General features: G+C 45.6%; 1 protein-coding gene across 4 annotated transcripts in view; it reads right to left on the bottom strand.

Moving 5' to 3' along the window:
- LOC120061508 (arginine-glutamic acid dipeptide repeats protein-like) overlaps positions 1 to 22,018 on the bottom strand; it is a 348,162-nt gene that overhangs the window by 158,246 nt on the left and 167,898 nt on the right. For all 4 annotated transcript variants that reach the window (XM_039011392.1, XM_039011391.1, XM_039011389.1 and 1 more), the window contains exon 3: positions 9,625 to 9,695. In XM_039011392.1, the coding sequence (XP_038867320.1) occupies positions 9,625 to 9,695 (71 nt within the window). The remainder of the gene's footprint in view (positions 1 to 9,624; positions 9,696 to 22,018) is intronic.

The raw sequence follows: 22,018 nt of genomic DNA, 5'->3' as shown, positions 1-22,018 counted from the left end.
GAAGGGATTGTTCTGAGGCTTGAGGAATGTGTGCAGCTTGTACCTCTAACAGTGTCTTACAGTCCATAGGATGACAACGCCACCAATCCACACGGCACGAGTGGGCATGAAAACGATGTAAACCACACGCCATGGCCGTCTCAGTCACCAGATCTCAACCCAATTGAACACTTATGGGAGATTCTGGAGCGGCGACTGAGACAGCATTTTCCCCCACCATCAACAAAACACCAAATGATGGAATTTCTCATGGAAGAATGACGTCTCACCCCTCCAATAGAGTTCCAGACACTTATAGAATCTATGCCGAAAGTGCACTGAAGCTGTTCTGACTCGTGGTGCCCCCAACGACCCTATTAAGACTCTTTATGTTGGTGTTTCCTTTATTTTGACAGTTACATTTACAAGGAGCAGTCAGTCAGGAGGACTAATACTGTAAGTTACCTTTACAAGGAGCAGTCAGTCAGGAGGACTAATACTGTAAGTTACCTTTACAAGGAGCAGTCAGTCAGGAGGACTAATACTGTAAGTTACCTTTACAAGGAGCAGTCAGTCAGGAGGACTAATACTGTAAGTTACCTTTACAAGGAGCAGTCAGTCAGGAGGACTAATACTGTAAGTTACCTTTACAAGAAGCAGTCAGTCAGGAGGACTAATACTGTAAGTTACCTTTACAAGGAGCAGTCAGTCAGGAGGACTAATACTGTAAGTTACCTTTACAAGAAGCAGTCAGTCAGGAGGACTAATACTGTAAGTTACCTTTACAAGGAGCAGTCAGTCAGGAGGACTAACACTAAGTTACATTTACAAGGAGCAGTCAGTCAGTCAGGAGGACTAATACTGTAAGTTACCTTTACAAGGAGCAGACAGTCAGGAGGACTAATACTGTAAGTTACCTTTACAAGGAGCAGTCAGTCAGGAGGACTAATACTGTAAGTTACCTTTACAAGGAGCAGTCAGTCAGGAGGACTAACACTGTAAGTTACATTTACAAGGAGCAGTCAGTCAGTCAGGAGGACTAATACTGTAAGTTACCTTTACAAGGAGCAGTCAGTCAGGAGGACTAATACTGTAAGTTACATTTACAAGGAGCAGTCAGTCAGGAGGACTAATACTGTAAGTTACATTTACAAGGAGCAGTCAGTCAGGAGGACTAATACTGTAAGTTACCTTTACAAGGAGCAGTCAGTCAGTCAAGAGGACTAATACTGTAAGTTACCTTTACAAGGAGCAGTCAGTCAGTCAAGAGGACTAATACTGTAAGTTACCTTTACAAGGAGCAGTCAGTCAGTCAGGAGGACTAATACTGTAAGTTACCTTTACAAGGAGCAGTCAGTCAGGAGGACTAATACTGTAAGTTACCTTTACAAGGAGCAGTCAGTCAGGAGGACTAATACTGTAAGTTACCTTTACAAGGAGCAGTCAGTCAGGAGGACTAATACTGTAAGTTACCTTTACAAGAAGCAGTCAGTCAGGAGGACTAATACTGTAAGTTACCTTTACAAGGAGCAGTCAGTCAGGAGGACTAATACTGTAAGTTACCTTTACAAGGAGCAGTCAGTCAGGAGGACTAACACTGTAAGTTACATTTACAAGGAGCAGTCAGTCAGTCAGGAGGACTAATACTGTAAGTTACCTTTACAAGGAGCAGTCAGTCAGGAGGACTAATACTGTAAGTTACATTTACAAGGAGCAGTCAGTCAGGAGGACTAATACTGTAAGTTACATTTACAAGGAGCAGTCAGTCAGGAGGACTAATACTGTAAGTTACCTTTACAAGGAGCAGTCAGTCAGTCAAGAGGACTAATACTGTAAGTTACCTTTACAAGGAGCAGTCAGTCAGTCAAGAGGACTAATACTGTAAGTTACCTTTACAAGGAGCAGTCAGTCAGGAGGACTAATACTGTAAGTTACCTTTACAAGGAGCAGTCAGTCAGGAGGACTAATACTGTAAGTTACCTTTACAAGAAGCAGTCAGTCAGGAGGACTAATACTGTAAGTTACCTTTACAAGGAGCAGTCAGTCAGGAGGACTAACACTAAGTTACATTTACAAGGAGCAGTCAGTCAGGAGGACTAATACTGTAAGTTACCTTTACAAGGAGCAGACAGTCAGGAGGACTAATACTGTAAGTTACATTTACAAGGAGCAGTCAGTCAGGAGGACTAATACTGTAAGTTACCTTTACAAGGAGCAGTCAGTCAGGAGGACTAATACTGTAAGTTACCTTTACAAGGAGCAGTCAGTCAGGAGGACTAATACTGTAAGTTACCTTTACAAGAAGCAGTCAGTCAGGAGGACTAATACTGTAAGTTACCTTTACAAGGAGCAGTCAGTCAGTCAGTCAGGACTAATACTGTAAGTTACCTTTACAAGAAGCAGTCAGTCAGGAGGACTAATACTGTAAGTTACCTTTACAAGGAGCAGTCAGTCAGGAGGACTAATACTGTAAGTTACCTTTACAAGGAGCAGTCAGTCAGGAGGACTAATACTGTAAGTTACCTTTACAAGAAGCAGTCAGTCAGGAGGACTAATACTGTAAGTTACCTTTACAAGGAGCAGTCAGTCAGGAGGACTAACACTAAGTTACATTTACAAGGAGCAGTCAGTCAGTCAGGAGGACTAATACTGTAAGTTACCTTTACAAGGAGCAGACAGTCAGGAGGACTAATACTGTAAGTTACATTTACAAGGAGCAGTCAGTCAGGAGGACTAACACTGTAAGTTACATTTACAAGGAGCAGTCAGGAGGACTAATACTGTAAGTTACATTTACAAGGAGCAGTCAGGAGGACTAATACTGTAAGTTACCTTTACAAGGAGCAGTCAGGAGGACTAATACTGTAAGTTACCTTTACAAGGAGCAGTCAGTCAGTCAGGAGGACTAATACTGTCAGTTACCTTTACAAGGAGCAGTCAGTCAGTCAAGAGGACTAATACTGTAAGTTACCTTTACAAGGAGCAGTCAGTCAGTCAGGAGGACTAATACTGTAAGTTACCTTTACAAGGAGCAGTCAGTCAGGAGGACTAATACTGTAAGTTACCTTTACAAGGAGCAGTCAGTCAGGAGGACTAATACTGTAAGTTACCTTTACAAGGAGCAGTCAGTCAGGAGGACGAACACTGTAAGTTACATTTACAAGGAGCAGTCAGTCAGTCAGGAGGACTAATACTGTAAGTTACCTTTACAAGGAGCAGTCAGTCAGGAGGACTAATACTGTAAGTTACATTTACAAGGAGCAGTCAGTCAGTCAGGAGGACTAATACTGTAAGTTACCTTTAAAAGGAGCAGTCAGTCAGGAGGACTAATACTGTAAGTTACCTTTACAAGGAGCAGTCAGTCAGGAGGACTAATACTGTAAGTTACATTTACAAGGAGCAGTCAGTCAGTCAGGAGGACTAATACTGTAAGTTACCTTTACAAGGAGCAGTCAGTCAGGAGGACTAATACTGTAAGTTACATTTACAAGGAGCAGTCAGTCAGGAGGACTAATACTGTAAGTTACATTTACAAGGAGCAGTCAGTCAGGAGGACTAATACTGTAAGTTACCTTTACAAGGAGCAGTCAGTCAGTCAAGAGGACTAATACTGTAAGTTACCTTTACAAGGAGCAGTCAGTCAGTCAAGAGGACTAATACTGTAAGTTACCTTTACAAGGAGCAGTCAGTCAGTCAAGAGGACTAATACTGTAAGTTACCTTTACAAGGAGCAGTCAGTCAGTCAAGAGGACTAATACTGTAAGTTACCTTTACAAGGAGCAGTCAGTCAGGAGGACTAATACTGTAAGTTACCTTTACAAGGAGCAGTCAGTCAGGAGGACTAACACTAAGTTACATTTACAAGGAGCAGTCAGTCAGTCAGGAGGACTAATACTGTAAGTTACCTTTACAAGGAGCAGACAGTCAGGAGGACTAATACTGTAAGTTACATTTACAAGGAGCAGTCAGTCAGGAGGACTAACACTAAGTTACATTTACAAGGAGCAGTCAGGAGGACTAATACTGTAAGTTACATTTACAAGGAGCAGTCAGGAGGACTAATACTGTAAGTTACCTTTATAAGGAGCAGTCAGGAGGACTAATACTGTAAGTTACCTTTACAAGGAGCAGTCAGTCAGTCAGGAGGACTAATACTGTCAGTTACCTTTACAAGGAGCAGTCAGTCAGTCAAGAGGACTAATACTGTAAGTTACCTTTACAAGGAGCAGTCAGTCAGTCAGGAGGACTAATACTGTAAGTTACCTTTACAAGGAGCAGTCAGTCAGGAGGACTAATACTGTAAGTTACCTTTACAAGGAGCAGTCAGTCAGGAGGACGAACACTGTAAGTTACATTTACAAGGAGCAGTCAGTCAGTCAGGAGGACTAATACTGTAAGTTACCTTTACAAGGAGCAGTCAGTCAGGAGGACTAATACTGTAAGTTACCTTTACAAGGAGCAGTCACTCAGGAGGACTAATACTGTAAGTTACATTTACAAGGAGCAGACAGTCAGGAGGACTAATACTGTAAGTTACATTTACAAGAAGCAGTCAGTCAGGAGGACTAATACTGTAAGTTACATTTACAAGGAGCAGTCAGTCAGGAGGACTAATACTGTAAGTTACATTTACAAGGAGCAGTCAGTCAGTCAGGAGGACTAATACTGTAAGTTACATTTACAAGGAGCAGTCAGTCAGTCAGGAGGACTAATACTGTAAGTTACATTTACAAGGAGCAGTCAGTCAGGAGGACTAATACTGTAAGTTACATTTACAAGGAGCAGTCAGTCAGGAGGACTAATACTGTAAGTTACATTTACAAGGAGCAGTCAGTCAGGAGGACTAATACTGTAAGTTACATTTACAAGGAGCAGTCAGTCAGGAGGACTAATACTGTAAGTTACCTTTACAAGGAGCAGTCAGTCAGTCAGGAGGACTAATACTGTAAGTTACATTTACAAGGAGCAGACAGTCAGGAGGACTAATACTGTAAGTTACATTTACAAGGAGCAGTCAGTCAGGAGGACTAATACTGTAAGTTACCTTTACAAGGAGCAGTCAGTCAGGAGGACTAATACTGTAAGTTACATTTACAAGGAGCAGACAGTCAGGAGGACTAATACTGTAAGTTACATTTACAAGGAGCAGTCAGTCAGGAGGACTAATACTGTAAGTTACATTTACAAGGAGCAGTCAGTCAGGAGGACTAATACTGTAAGTTACCTTTACAAGGAGCAGTCAGTCAGGAGGACTAATACTGTAAGTTACATTTACAAGGAGCAGTCACTCAGGAGGACTAATACTGTAAGTTACCTTTACAAGGAGCAGTCAGTCAGGAGGACTAATACTGTAAGTTACCTTTACAAGGAGCAGTCAGTCAGGAGGACTAATACTGTAAGTTACATTTACAAGGAGCAGTCAGTCAGGAGGACTAATACTGTAAGTTACCTTTACAAGGAGCAGACAGTCAGGAGGACTAATACTGTAAGTTACATTTACAAGGAGCAGTCAGTCAGGAGGACTAATACTGTAAGTTACCTTTACAAGGAGCAGTCAGTCAGTCAGGAGGACTAATACTGTAAGTTACCTTTACAAGGAGCAGTCAGTCAGGAGGACTAATACTGTAAGTTACCTTTACAAGGAGCAGTCAGTCAGGAGGACTAATACTGTAAGTTACCTTTACAAGGAGCAGTCAGTCAGTCAGGAAGACTAATACTGTAAGTTACCTTTACAAGGAGCAGTCAGTCAGGAGGACTAATACTGTAAGTTACCTTTACAAGGAGCAGTCAGTCAGTCAGGAGGACTAATACTGTAAGTTACCTTTACAAGGAGCAGTCAGTCAGGAGGACTAATACTGTAAGTTACCTTTACAAGGAGCAGTCAGTCAGTCAGGACTAATACTGTAAGTTACATTTACAAGGAGCAGTCAGTCAGGAGGACTAATACTGTAAGTTACCTTTACAAGGAGCAGTCAGTCAGTCAGGAAGACTAATACTGTAAGTTACCTTTACAAGGAGCAGTCAGTCAGGAGGACTAATACTGTAAGTTACCTTTACAAGGAGCAGTCAGTCAGTCAGGACTAATACTGTAAGCTACCTTTACAAGGAGCAGTCAGTCAGGAGGACTAATACTGTAAGTTACCTTTACAAGGAGCAGTCAGTCAGGAGGACTAATACTGTAAGTTACATTTACAAGGAGCAGTCAGTCAGTCAGGAGGACTAATACTGTAAGTTACCTTTACAAGGAGCAGTCAGTCAGGAGGACTAATACTGTAAGTTACCTTTACAAGGAGCAGTCAGTCAGTCAGGAGGACTAATACTGTAAGTTACCTTTACAAGGAGCAGTCAGTCAAGAGGACTAATACTGTAGCCACGTAAAAGAGCATAGCGGCTCCCTGGCCAATTGAACGTAACGGTCCATTTATTGATCACTGCAATTCCTTCAAATCTAAAGTTAATATCTCTATATAGTTTTATCATGTATTCTCATCTAAAGTTAATATCACTATATAGTTTTATCATGTATTCTCATCTAAAGTTAATATCTCTAGATAGTTTTATCATGTTTTCTCATCTAAAGGTGAATACCTCTGTATAGCTTTAACATTTTACTGCAGTGGGCTAAATCAGGGTCACACAGTGTGTTTTTAAAACAAAAGTATCCACCTCACACACGTGGTTTTGTCCTTAAAGAAAGAAGACACGTGTACCATGTCAGATATAGAGTTGAAATGTATTACATTTTGAGTTTGCATCCCAATATTACACATCACAGAAGACTGAAACTGAAATATAACAAAATGGTTTGACACAAACAGGATTTTCGGGCATTAAAAATAAATAAATATGAAATTATGAAAAATATGAATAACACATTCCATCCATGAGGCCACTAGGTCATTTGACTGCAGGAATGGGATACCATAGCGTAGTGTGACTGGGCTGGAAATGATCATTTACCGTGCTGATCTCACTTCCACAGCGTCCATGACAGGAAACACACACCTCCTCTACTGTCTGGCGGGGGTCCTGATAAATCTATGTCCCAATGTATGCTGGGACCGGAGGGGAGTCGTGAGGCAGCCATTACTAATCGCTGGGCAGCAGGCGGTACGTGGACACACATATCCGACACGACTTCACACACAGGCCAGAGGACGGAGAGAAAGAGTGGGAGAGAGAAAGAGTGGGAGAGAGAGAGAGAAAGAGTGGGAGAGAGAGAGAGAGTGGGAGAGTGAGAGAGAGAGTGGGGGAGTGAGAGAGATAGTGGGAGAGTGTGAGAGAGAGAGAGAGAGAGAAGGAGAGAAAGAGTGGGAGAGAGAGAGAAGGAGAGAAAGAGTGGGAGAGAGAGAGTGGGAGAGTGAGAGAGGGGTAGACAGAAGAGTGAGAGAGAGAGAGACACACATACCGTCCAGCCTCCACCTACTAACTTCCTCTTAGCTCAGGGTTTAGAACTGCTTGTGAATGTCATCACCACGTCACGAAAGGGACAGCTTATTGACCCTCTTGTCGTCTCCTCCCCCATGTCCATCACTACACGCCATTTTAGACTTCAGAGAATGCTCTCGCTCCCTCTCCGTCCGCCTGTCTCTTTTTCTCTACAAGGCCTATCTAGTATTTAAAACGGTGAACAGGGGGATAATATCGGCGGAGTCTGAAGGGGACCCTGCTCTAGTTCATGGTCAGAGACAGTCTGAGACAGGAACCACCGAAGTATCACATTGGTAAACACTGCTGGAAAGACATGGTATCAAATGCTGGTTCAGCCTTGCAGGTTCAGCCTTGCTGCACTAATTATCTGGGCACTGCTGCAGAATGATGGCATTTAAATGCCAAACGGCAGCGAGGGTGTGTATAATATCTTAGCTTTATGGCCTGTTGCTTTTAGCTGCTGGGCTGGCTGGACTAATGGAGATTGCAGTGTGACAGACAGCTGACTGGCTGGTTGGACTAACGGAGATTGCAGTGTGACAGACAGCTGACTGGCTGGCTGGACTAATGGAGATTGCAGTGTGACAGACAGCTGACTGGCTGGTTGGACTAACAGAGATTGCAGTGTGACAGACAGCTGCTGGGCTGGCTGGACTAATGGAGATTGCAGTGTGACAGACAGCTGACTGGCTGGCTGGACTAATGGAGATTGCAGTGTGACAGACAGCTGACTGGCTGGCTGGACTAACAGAGATTGCAGTGTGACAGACAGCTGCTGGGCTGGCTGGACTAACAGAGATTGCAGTGTGACAGACAGCTGCTGGGCTGGCTGGACTAACAGAGATTGCAGTGTGACAGACAGCTGACTGGCTGGTTGGACTAACAGAGATTGCAGTGTGACAGACAGCTGACTGGCTGGTTGGACTAACATAGATTGCAGTGTGACAGACAGCTGACTGACTGGTTGGATTAACAGAGATTGCAGTGTGACAGACAGCTGCTGGGCTGGCTGGACTAACGGAGATTGCAGTGTGACAGACAGCTGCTGGGCTGGCTGGACTAACGGAGATTGCAGTGTGACAGACAGCTGACTGGCTGGTTGGACTAACAGAGATTGCAGTGTGACAGACAGCTGACTGGCTGGTTGGACTAACATAGATTGCAGTGTGACAGACAGCTGACTGACTGGTTGGATTAACAGAGATTGCAGTGTGACAGACAGCTGCTGGGCTGGCTGGACTAACGGAGATTGCAGTGTGACAGACAGCTGCTGGGCTGGCTGGACTAACGGAGATTGCAGTGTGACAGACAGCTGCTGGGCTGGCTGGACTAACGGAGATTGCAGTGTGACAGACAGCTGCTGGGCTGGCTGGACTAACGGAGATTGCAGTGTGACAGACAGCTGCTGGGCTGGCTGGACTAACGGAGATTGCAGTGTGACAGACAGCTGACTGGCTGGCTGGACTAATGGAGATTGCAGTGTGACAGACAGCTGACTGGCTGGTTGGACTAACAGAGATTGCAGTGTGACAGACAGCTGCTGGGCTGGCTGGACTAACGGAGATTGCAGTGTGACAGACAGCTGCTGGGCTGGCTGGACTAACAGAGATTGCAGTGTGACAGACAGCTGCTGGGCTGGCTGGACTAACAGAGATTGCAGTGTGTCAGACAGCTGCTGGGCTGGCTGGACTAACGGAGATTGCAGTGTGACAGACAGCTGCTGGGCTGGCTGGACTAACGGAGATTGCAGTGTGACAGACAGCTGCTGGGCTGGCTGGACTAACGGAGATTGCAGTGTGACAGACAGCTGCTGGGCTGGCTGGACTAACGGAGATTGCAGTGTGACAGACAGCTGACTGGCTGGTTGGACTAACAGAGATTGCAGTGTGACAGACAGCTGCTGGGCTGGCTGGACTAACAGAGATTGCAGTGTGACAGACAGCTGCTGGGCTGGCTGGACTAACAGAGATTGCAGTGTGTCAGACAGCTGCTGGGCTGGCTGGACTAACGGAGATTGCAGTGTGTCAGACAGCTGCTGGGCTGGCTGGACTAACGGAGATTGCAGTGTGTCAGACAGCTGCTGGGCTGGCTGGACTAACAGAGATTGACACTGGAGAAGGGTTCTAGATAGAATGAGGGGAGAGAAGTGTACAGCTTGTACGGTGCCTCGGGTCTCTCTTAAATAAAGGTTCATTAGAAAGGAAAGGTACTCACCAGTTTAAAATCCTGAATGCTACATATGAAGTAGGGGGTGTTGGGCCTGCGGCTCTCCATATATACACAATCTGAAACACAGAGAGAAAGACAGTTAGAGACAGATAGACAGGCAGGCAGGCAGACAGATAGACAGGCAGGCAGACAGACAGGGACATATAGACAGACAGGCAGGCAGACAGACAGATAGGCAGGCAGGCAGACAGACAGAGACAGATAGATAGACAGGGAGAAAAACACACAGATAGACAGGCAGGCAGACAGACAAACAGGCAGATAGACAGGCAGTCAGGCAGATAGACAGATAGACAGGCAGTCAGGCAGACAGACAGAGACAGATAGATAGACAGGGAGAAAAACACACAGATAGACAGGCAGGCAGGCAGACAGAGAGACAGATAGACAGGCAGGCAGACAGAGACAGATACATACACAGATAGATAGGCAGGCAGACAGACAGATACAGAGATACAGAGACAGACAGGCAGGCAGAGACAGATAGACAGGCAGAGACAGACAGACAGACAGACAGACACAGATACAGAGACAGATAGGCAGGCAGACAAACTTCTTATTGTATTCACATTCAGCAGCAGCTCTGACAGACTAGGGTTTGCCAAACTCAGTCCTGCCTGGTGTTAGCAGCAGTCTCAGTGTATTATATAGGAGGTGTTAGCAGCAGTATCAGTGTATTATATAGGAAGTGTTAGCAGCAGGATCAGTGTATTATATAGGAGGTGTTAGCAGCAGTCTCAGTGTATTATATAGGAGGTGTTAGCAGCAGTATCAGTGTATTATATAGGAAGTGTTAGCAGCAGGATCAGTGTATTATATAGGAGGTGTTAGCAGCAGTCTCAGTGTATTATATAGGAGGTGTTAGCAGCAGTCTCAAGGGATTATATAGGAGGTGTTAGCAGCAGTCTCAGTGTATTATATAGGAGGTGTTAGCAGCAGCATCGGTGTATTATATAGGAGGTGTTAGCAGCAGTCTCGGTGTATTATATAGGAGGTGTTAGCAGCAGTCTCGGTGTATTATATAGGAGGTGATAGCAGCAGTCTCAGGGTATTATATAGGAGGTGTTAGCAGCAGTCTCAAGGGATTATATAGGAGGTGTTAGCAGCAGTCTCAGTGTATTATATAGGAGGTGTTAGCAGCAGCATCGGTGTATTATATAGGAGGTGTTAGCAGCAGTCTCAGTGTATTATATAGGAGGTGTTAGCAGCAGTCTCAGTGTATTATATAGGAGGTGTTAGCAGCAGTATCAGTGTATTATATAGGAGGTGTTAGCAGCAGTCTCTGTGTATTATATAGGAGGTGTTAGCAGCAGTCTCAGTGTATTATATAGGAGGTGTTAGCAGCAGTCTCGGTGTATTATATAGGAGGTGTTAGCAGCAGTCTCGGTGTATTATATAGGAGGTGTTAGCAGCAGTCTCGGTGTATTATATAGGAGGTGTTAGCAGCAGTCTCGGTGTATTATATAGGAGGTGTTAGCAGCAGTCTCAGTGTATTATATAGGAGGTGTTAGCAGCAGTCTCAGTGTATTATATAGGAGGTGTTAGCAGCAGTCTCAGTGTATTATATAGGAGGTGTTAGCAGCAGTCTCAGTGTATTATATAGGAGGTGTTAGCAGCAGTCTCAGTGTATTATATAGGAGGTGATAGCAGCAGTATCAGTGTATTATATAGGAGGTGTTAGCAGCAGTCTCAGTGTATTATATAGGAGGTGTTAGCAGCAGTCTCAGTGGATTATATAGGAGGTGTTAGCAGCAGTCTCAGTGTATTATATAGGAGGTGTTAGCAGCAGTCTCAGTGTATTATATAGGAGGTGATAGCAGCAGTATCAGTGTATTATATAGGAGGTGTTAGCAGCAGTCTCAGTGTATTATATAGGAGGTGTTAGCAGCAGTCTCAGTGTATTATATAGGAGGTGTTAGCAGCAGTCTCAGTGTATTATATAGGAGGTGTTAGCAGCAGTCTCAGTGTATTATATAGGAGGTGTTAGCAGCAGTCTCAGTGTATTATATAGGAGGTGATAGCAGCAGTCTCAGTGTATTATATAGGAGGTGTTAGCAGCAGCATCGGTGTATTATATAGGAGGTGTTAGCAGCAGTCTCAGTGTATTATATAGGAGGTGTTAGCAGCAGTCTCGGTGTATTATATAGGAGGTGTTAGCAGCAGTCTCAGTGTATTATATAGGAGATGTTAGCAGCAGTCTCAGTGTATTATATAGGAGGTGTTAGCAGCAGTCTCAGTGTATTATATAGGAGATGTTAGCAGCAGTCTCAGTGTATTATATAGGAGGTGTTAGCAGCAGTCTGAAAAGCCTCTTTCTTCCAGTCAGATTCAATTGGAATGTGAGTAATAGGATTAAGTCGTTTTTTTGGATGCAGGACAAGGGTCGAGTCCCAAATGGCACCATATTCCCTACATAGGGCTCTGGTCTAAAGTAGTGCACTATGGAACCCTCTTCCCTACACAGTGCACTACTTTAGACCAGAGTGCACTACTTTTGACGCTATTCCCTACATAGAGCTCTGGTCAAAAGTAGTGCACTATGGGCCCTGCCTATATTAGTTCGTTATATAGATATATCTTTTTTTTTATTATACCTTTTTTTAACTAGGCAAGTCAGTTAAGAACAAATTCTTATTTTCAATGACGGTTAACTGCCTTGTTCAGGGGCAGAACGACAGATTTGTACCTTGTCAGCTCGGAGATTTGAACTTGCAACCTTTCAGTTACTAGCCCAACGCTCTTACCACTAAGCTACCCTGCCGCCCCACCTATAAAATAGGGGATAGGGTGCTATTTGGGATGCAGAAAACAACGTTGCCTTTCAAAAGCAAACAGTAGAAACAGAGAAGCTTTAAGGGGAAATGATGCTATTGTTCCATTTAAGGTGGAGAGGAAGTGTCATAAGGCTGTTTTACTACTGGTACCACTCCCCCTGCACCCCACCAAACTAAATCATATGCAGTTACCCCCCCCTGTCTAACTATGTCGTCCAGTTACCACACAAGTTGACGGATGTGTGTGAACCTCTCTCTCACACACTCCCCCGTCTCTCTCATTTCTCAATATGGCCAAATTGCATAACCCTAGCCATGGCCGATGCAACTCCGGTGAATTATGTGTGTGAATGGGAACCAGACCAGGTAGACCAGGTGGACCAGGTGGACCAGGGGGTTAGGCTGTAACTCAGACCAGGTAGACCAAGTGGACCAGGTAGACAAGGTAGACCAGGGGGTTAGGCTGTAACTCAGATCAGGTAGACCAGGTGGACCAGGTAGACCAGGTGGACAAGGTGGACCAGGGGGTTAGGCTGTAACTCAGACCAGGTAGACCAAGTGGACCAGGTAGACCAGGTAGACAAGGTAGACCAGGGGGTTAGGCTGTAACTCAGATCAGGTAGACCAGGTGGACCAGGTAGACCAGGTGGACAAGGTGGACCAGGGGGTTAGGCTGTAACTCAGACCAGGTAGACCAGGTGGGCCAGGTAGACCAGGTGGACAAGGTGGACCAGGGGGTTAGGCTGTAACTCAGACCAGGTGGACCAGGTAGACCAGGTGGGCAAGGTAGACCAGGTGGGCAAGGTAGACCAGGTAGACCAGGTGGGCAAGGTAGACTAGGTAGACCAGGTGGGCAAGGTAGACAAGGTGGGTAAGGTAGACCAGGTGGACCAGGTGGACCAGGTAGACCAGGTGGGCAAGGTAGACAAGGTGGGTAAGGTAGACCAGGTGGACCAGGTGGACCAGGTAGACCAGGTGGGCAAGGTAGACCAGGTAGACCAGGTGGACCAGGTGGACGGTGCTGCTAAATTGAATGAGACTGGCGGCATGGCTCCTTAACAAAAACAGTCACGCTGCACAACAGTCAATGGTGCCATTTTCCCTATGTAGTGCACTACTTTACACCAGGGCCCATAGTGACCTACATAGGGAATAGGGTGACATTTCTGTTGCTGCGAGAAGACCAGGGTAGACCAGAGGGTCAGGCTGTAACACAGACCAGGGTAGACCAGAGGGTCAGGCTGTAACACAGACCAGGGTAGACCAGAGGGTCAGCCTGTAACACAGACCAGGGTAGACCAGAGGGTCAGGCTGTAACACAGACCAGGGTAGACCAGAGGGTCAGGCTGTAACACAGACCAGGGTAGACCAGAGGGTCAGGCTGTAACACAGACCAGGGTAGACCAGAGGGTCAGGCTGTAACACAGACCAGGGTAGACCAGAGGGTCAGGCTGTAACACAGACCAGGGTAGACCAGAGGGTCAGGCTGTAACACAGACCAGGGTAGACCAGAGGGTCAGGCTGTAACACAGACCAGGGTAGACCAGGTGGTCAGGCTGTAACACAGACCAGGGTAGACCAGAGGGTCAGGCTGTAACACAGACCAGGGTAGACCAGAGGGTCAGGCTGTAACACCAGGGTAGACCAGGGGGTCAGGCTGTAACACAGACCAGGGTAGACCAGAGGGTCAGGCTGTAACACAGACCAGGGTAGACCAGAGGGTCAGGCTGTAACACCAGGGTAGACCAGGGGGTCAGGCTGTAACACAGACCAGAGGGTCAGGCTGTAACACAGACCAGAGGGTCAGGCTGTAACACAGACCAGAGGGTCAGGCTGTAACACAGACCAGAGGGTCAGGCTGTAACACAGACCAGGGGGTTAGGCTGTAACACAGACCAGGGGGTTAGGCTGTAACACAGACCAGGGGGTTAGGCTGTAACACAGACCAGAGGGTCAGGCTGTAACACAGACCAGAGGGTCAGGCTGTAACACAGACCAGAGGGTCAGGCTGTAGCACAGACCAGAGGGTCAGGCTGTAACACAGAGGGTCAGGCTGTAACACAGACCAGAGGGTCAGGCTGTAACACAGACCAGAGGGTCAGGCTGTAACACAGACCAGGGTAGACCAGAGGGTCAGGCTGTAACACAGACCAGAGGGTCAGGCTGTAACACAGACCAGAGGGTCAGGCTGTAACACAGACCAGAGGGTCAGGCTGTAACACAGACCAGAGGGTCAGGCTGTAACACAGACCAGAGGGTCAGGCTGTAACACAGACCAGAGGGTCGGGCTGTAACACAGACCAGAGGGTCAGGCTGTAACACCAGGGTAGACCAGGGGGTCAGGCTGTAACACAGACCAGAGGGTCAGGCTGTAACACAGACCAGAGGGTCAGGCTGTAACACAGACCAGAGGGTCAGGCTGTAACACAGACCAGAGGGTCAGGCTGTAACACAGACCAGAGGGTCAGGCTGTAACATCGGGGATTATCAGTTAACCATCAAACTAGTAGCTAACTCTATTTCCTACATAATGTGAGAGAAAAACATTCACATGTTCTACTTCACAAAGATAAAAATGAATTATTACAATTCTATTTCAGGTCTCTTTGTAAGCAGAAATATCAAGAGGTTTATCTGAATGTTTTAATCAAAGGTAGACCAATTGATTCTGCTTGGAAAAATATTAATTATAAAGGGCTCACACGCACACAAAGACAGGGGCACGCACACACACACACAAAGACAGGCTCACGCACACACACACACACACACACACACACACACACACACACACACACACACACACACACACACACACACACACACACACACACACACACACACACACACAGCGAAGGTTGTATTGAAAGCACCGATGCATTCATCTCATCTTTTCATATTGCGTCAAATAGTAAGTAATGATCCAAAACCAATTAGGGTGTGTCGGGGGTATGGCCTCTTTCCCCAACACTGAACACTGAGACATGAGCAGCCTGTGGAGCGGAGAGGACATGCTAACTGCCACACACAGAGGGAGAGCCTCCATGCCCTCTCTGAACCTGTCTTTATATATTACAGAAGCCTTACAGACACAGACAGACGGTTAGCATTTCAAAGTCACTGACATGCAACAGTTAGCATTAGCATTTCCAAGTCACTGACATGCAACAGTTAGCATTAGCATTTCCAAGTCACTGACATGCAACAGTTAGCATAAGCATTTCAAAGTCACTGACATGCAACAGTTAGCATTAGCATTTAGGAAGCACTGATGTAGCTGGAGACATGTTGGCCGGGTCCCAAAAGCCACCATATTCCCCATGTAGTGCACTACTTTTGACCAGAGCCCTATGGCACCCTATTCCCTACATAGTGCACTACTTTTGACCAGAGCCCTATGGGCAGGAGCAGGAGAGGTTGTGTCTAAATCACAGCGAGAATAGAGGACTGTCTAAATCACAGAGAGAGAAGAGGACTGTCTAAATCACAGCGAGAGAAGAGGACTGTCTAAATCACAGCGAGAGAAGAGGACTGTCTAAATCACAGCGAGAGAAGAGGACTGTCTAAATCACAGCGAGAGAAGAGGACCGTCTAAATCACAGCGAGAGAAGAGGACTGTCTAAATCACAGCGAGAGAAGAGGACTGTCTAAATCACAGAGACAAGAGGACTGTCTAAATCACAGCGAGAGAAGAGGACTGTCTAAATCACAGAGAGAGAAGAGGAGTTTCTAAATCACAGAGAGACAAGAGGACTGTCTAAATCACAGCGAGAGAAGAGGACTGTCTAAATCACAGCGAGAGAAGAGGACTGTCTAAATCACAGCGAGAGAAGAGGACTGTCTAAATCACAGCGAGAGAAGAGGACTGTCTAAATCACAGCGAGAGAAGAGGACTGTCTAAATCACAGCGAGAGAAGAGGACTGTCTAAATCACAGCGAGAGAAGAGGACTGTCTAAATCACAGCGAGAGAAGAGGACTGTCTAAATCACAGAGACAGAAGAGGACTGTCTAAATCACAGAGACAGAAGAGGACTGTCTAAATCACAGAGACAGAAGAGGACTGTCTAAATCACAGCGAGAGAAGAGGACTGTCTAAATCACAGCGAGAGAAGAGGACTGTCTAAATCACAGCGAGAGAAGAGGACTGTCTAAATCACAGCGAGAGAAGAGGACTGTCTAAATCACAGCGAGAGAAGAGGACTGTCTAAATCACAGCGAGAGAAGAGGACTGTCTAAATCACAGCGAGAGAAGAGGACTGTCTAAATCACAGCGAGAGAAGAGGACTGTCTAAATCACAGAGACAGAAGAGGACTGTCTAAATCACAGAGACAGAAGAGGACTGTCTAAATCACAGAGAGACAAGAGGACTGTCTGAATCACAGCGAGAGAAGAGGACTGTCTAAATCACAGCGAGAGAAGAGGACTGTCTAAATCACAGCGAGAGAAGAGGACTGTCTAAATCACAGAGAGAGAAGAGGACTGTCTGAATCACAGAGAGAGAAGAGGACTGTCTGAATCACAGCGAGAGAAGAGGACTGTCTAAATCACAGCGAGAGAAGAGGACTGTCTAAATCACAGAGAGACAAGAGGACTGTCTAAATCACAGAGAGACAAGAGGACTGTCTGAATCACAGAGAGAGAAGAGGACTGTCTAAATCACAGAGAGAGAAGAGGACTGTCTAAATCACAGAGAGAGAAGAGGACTGTCTAAATCACAGAGAGACAAGAGGACTGTCTGAATCACAGAGAGACAAGAGGACTGTCTGAATCACAGAGAGACAAGAGGACTGTCTAAATCACAGCGAGAGAAGAGGACTGTCTGAATCACAGAGAGAGAAGAGGACTGTCTAAATCACAGCGAGAGAAGAGGACTGTCTAAATCACAGCGAGAGAAGAGGACTGTCTAAATCACAGCGAGAGAAGAGGACTGTCTGAATCACAGCGAGAGAAGAGGACTGTCTGAATCACAGCGAGAGAAGAGGACTGTCTGAATCAGAGCGAGAGAAGAGGACTGTCTAAATCACAGCGAGAGAAGAGGACTGTCTAAATCACAGAGAGAAGAGGACTGTCTAAATCACAGAGAGAGAAGAGGACTGTCTAAATCACAGCGAGAGAAGAGGACTGTCTAAATCACAGCGAGAGAAGAGGACTGTCTAAATCACAGAGAGACAAGAGGACTGTCTGAATCACAGAGAGAGAAGAGGACTGTCTGAATCACAGAGAGACAAGAGGACTGTCTGAATCACAGAGAGAGAAGAGGACTGTCTAAATCACAGCGAGAGAAGAGGACTGTCTAAATCACAGAGAGAGAAGAGGACTGTCTAAATCACAGCGAGACAAGAGGACTGTCTGAATCACAGAGAGACAAGAGGACTGTCTAAATCACAGCGAGAGAAGAGGACTGTCTGAATCACAGAGAGAGAAGAGGACTGTCTAAATCACAGCGAGAGAAGAGGACTGTCTAAATCACAGCGAGAGAAGAGGACTGTCTGAATCACAGAGAGACAAGAGGACTGTCTGAATCACAGAGAGAGAAGAGGACTGTCTAAATCACAGAGAGAGAAGAGGACTGTCTAAATCACAGCGAGAGAAGTGGACTGTCTAGAAACCCCATGTGGATCTAGTTTAATAATTCAGTGCTTCAGTCAGACATGATGTATTACAGATGTTTTTCCTTTTCTTCCCCTCCACTCTCCTGATTCATGCTGCTTCAGGGCGTTAGAATAGAATAGCCAATTACCAATGTATTTGTAGAAACTGTATGAACAATAGGTGATAACCGTTTTATAATGAAACAAGTAGTGCTGACCAGGCGATTAGTGGCTTGTTTGGTCGTTAGGCTGTTGGTCGACGGAGATTGTTTTAGTCGAAAATTAACAAATAAATAAACACACAGTCAAAAGTTTGAACTCACCTATTCATTCAAGGGTTCTTTTTTCTTTTAAAAAAACGAACTATTTTCTAATAATAGTGAAGACATCAAAACTATGAAATAATGGAATCATGTACTAACCAAAAAAAGTGTCTATATTTTATATTTGAGATTCTTCAAAGCCACCCTTTGCCTTGATGACAGCTTTGCACACACTTGGCATTCTCTCAACCAGCTTCACCTGGAATGCTTTTCCAACAGTCTTGAAGGAGTTCCCACATATGCTGAGCACTTGTTGGCTGCTTTTCCTTCACTCTGCAGTTCAACACTGGTTGGGTTGAGCGTATCGCTACAGAATGCTGTGGAAGCCATGCTGGTTAAATGTGCCTTGAATTCTAAATAAATCAGACAGTATCACTAGCAAAGCACCCCCACACCATCACACCTCCTCCTCCATGCTTCACGGTGGGAACCACACATGCGGAGATCATCCGTTCACCTACTCTGCGTTTCACAAAGACATGGCGGTTGGAACCAAAAAATCTCAAATTTGGACTCATCAGACCAAAGGACAGTTTTCCACTGGTCTGATGTCCATTGCTTGTGTTTCTTGGCCCAAGTAAGTCTTTTCCTCTTATTGGTGTCCTTTAGTAGTGGTTTCTTCTGAACAGTTGATGTTGAGATGTGTCTGTTACTTGAACTCTGAAGCATTTATTTGGGCTGCAATTTCTGAGGCTGGTAACTAATGAACTCTGCAGCAGAGGTGACTCTGGGTCTTTCTTTCCTGTGGCGGTCCTCATGAGAGCCAGTTTCATCATAGCGCTTGATGGTTTTTGCAACTGCACTTGAAAAACTTTTGAAATTTTACGGATTGACTGACCATGTCTTAAAGTAATGGACTGTCATTTCTTGCCATAATATGGATTTGGTCTTTTACCAAATAGGGCTATATTCTGTATACCACCCATACCTTGTCACAACACAACTGATTGGCTCAAACGCATTAAGGAAAGAAACAAGGCACACACCTGTTAATCGAAATGGATCCCAGGTGACTACCCCAGGAAGTACACAGTTGATTCAAATAATCAAAGCTTGATGATTGGTTGATTATTCTAATCAGCTGGGCGGTGCTCGGACAAAAATAAATAAATAAAATGTGCACCTCTTGGGGTCCCCAGGACCAAGTTTGGGGAACGCCGATGTAAAGTCTTAAAGACTGACATGTGTGGAGAGGGAGCCACTGGCCCTTTGTAGACAAGGCTATCGCTTTTACCCAGCTAGCCGGCAATCGCTTTTACCCAGCTAGCCGGCAATCGCTTTTACCCAGCTAGCCGGCTATCGCTTTTACCCAGCTAGCCGGCTATCGCTTTTACCCAGCTAGCCCGCTATCGCTTTTACCCAGCTAGCCGGCAATCGCTTTTACCCAGCTAGCCCACTATCGCTTTAACCCAGCTAGCCCGCTATTGCTTTTACCCGCTATTGCTTTTACCCAGCTAGCCGGCTATCGCTTTTACCCAGCTAGCCCGCTATCGCTTTTACCCAGCAGCCACGAGTTCACAACTACGAGGGGAGAGTGAGCTTAGCAACAAATTGCTAAAATCCCCTATTGACCAACCCGAGACCCAGAGAGAGAGAGAGAGCGAGAGAGCGAGAGACAGAGCAAGCTCCAGCTACAGGAAAATCCCTTAACCTACCACAGGAATACTCCCCTAGCCGTGCCTCTGAAGCACAACTGTACAGGGCCTCGTTTCTCAGAGCCTTCGTAGCGTTAAGATCGTTAGAACCTTCTTCTTACGATGAATCTTTAGTAGCCGAGCTGTTTCCCAGAACCTTCGTTAGTAACGTTGCTGTTAAAAACCTTTCGCACTTCTACGCGTCATCCAGACCAATCGCATCGTCAGATGCTTTCTGCCCTAAACATCTTGATTCTATCTGTCTGACTGCTGATAACTTTAGAATGAAGTTGAATACAAAAAAAACAAACGTTTCCAAAGTATTTGCAATCGTTACCAACAAGTGAAGGATAAATGATGCTTTAAATGAAAACTGAGACCACTGCATTAAAATATAATGAGCTACATGAACCTATATAGACAATTTCATGTTCACTGGCGGGTAGGAGCGTTGGGATCGTAAACCAAAAGTTTGCTGGATCGAATCCCCGAGATGACAAGGTAAAAATCTGTCGTTCTGCACCTGAGCAAGGCAGTTAACCCACTGTTTCCCCGGGTCGCCGATGACGTGGATGTCGATTAAGGCAACCCCCCCCCCCCCCTCTCTGAGTCCGAGGGGTTGAAATTAAAACGAGGAAGACACGTTTCAGTTGAATGCATTCGGTTGGACAACTGACTATTTATTATTTAATTATTTTATTTCACCTTTATTTCACCAGGTAGGCTAGTTAAGAACAAGTTCTCATTTATAACTGCGACCTGGTCAAGATAAAGCAAAGCAGTGCGACCTAAAAACAACACAGAGTTACACATAAACTAGGTATCTTTCCTTCCCAATCGTGTTCCATTTTGCAACTAGGCTACTGTACAACTTCTGCCTCAATGTGTTTCATGATCTGTGACAACATGTGTGCAATGATGTGATTCCGAGCATTATTATTGGGTAAGCATAAGCGGCCTCCTCAATAGCCTATTTCAGTAGTGGAATGTACTTAGGTAAAAAATACTTGAAAGTACTACTTGAAGTAGGTGGGTATCTTTACTTTACTATTTATATTTGACAACTTGTTGAATACTTAGCTGGACAGAAAAAATTGTCCAATTCACATATTTATCAAGAGAACATCGCTGGTCATCTCTACTGCCTCTGATCTGGAGGACTCACTAAACAGAGATCATCCCTGGTCATCCCTACTGCCTCTGATCTGGTGGACTCACTAAACAGAGAACATCCCTGGTCATCACTACTGCCTCTGATCTGGTGGACTCACTAAACAGAGAACATCCCTGGTCATCCCTACTGCCTCTGATCTGGTGGACTCACTAAACAGAGAACATCCCTGGTCATCCCTACTGCATCTGATCTGGTGGACTCACTAAACAGAGAACATCCCTGGTCATCCCTACTGCCTCTGATCTGGTGGACTCACTAAACAGAGAACATCCCTGGTCATCCCTACTGCATCTGATCTGGAGGACTCACTAAACAGAGAACATCCCTGGTCATCTCTACTGCCTCTGATCTGGTGGACTCACTAAACAGAGAACATCCCTGGTCATCCCTACTGCCTCTGATCTGGTGGACTCACTAAACAGAGAACATCCCTGGTCATCCCTACTGCCTCTGATCTGATTGATGGACTCACTAAACAGAGAACATCCCTGGTCATCCCTACTGCCTCTGATCTGGAGGACTCACTAAACAGAGAACATCCCTGGTCATCCCTACTGCCTCTGATCTGGAGGACTCACTAAACAGAGAACATCCCTGGTCATCCCTACTGCCTCTGATCTGGAGGACTCACTAAACAGAGAACATCCCTGGTCATCTCTACTGCCTCTGATCTGATGGACTCACTAAACAGAGAACATCCCTGGTCATCTCTACTGCCTCTGATCTGGTGGACTCACTAAACAGAGAACATCCCTGGTCATCCCTACTGCCTCTGATCTGGTGGACTCACTAAACAGAGAACATCCCTGGTCGTCCCTACTGCCTCTGATCTGGAGGACTCACTAAACAGAGAACATCCCTGGTCATCTCTACTGCCTCTG

Source organism: Salvelinus namaycush, chromosome 16 (genome assembly GCF_016432855.1).
Source record: "Salvelinus namaycush isolate Seneca chromosome 16, SaNama_1.0, whole genome shotgun sequence".
NCBI lineage: Eukaryota > Metazoa > Chordata > Actinopteri > Salmoniformes > Salmonidae > Salvelinus > Salvelinus namaycush.
Note: the sequence above shows the minus strand (reverse complement) of the source record. Positions and strands in the feature narration are given on the sequence as shown.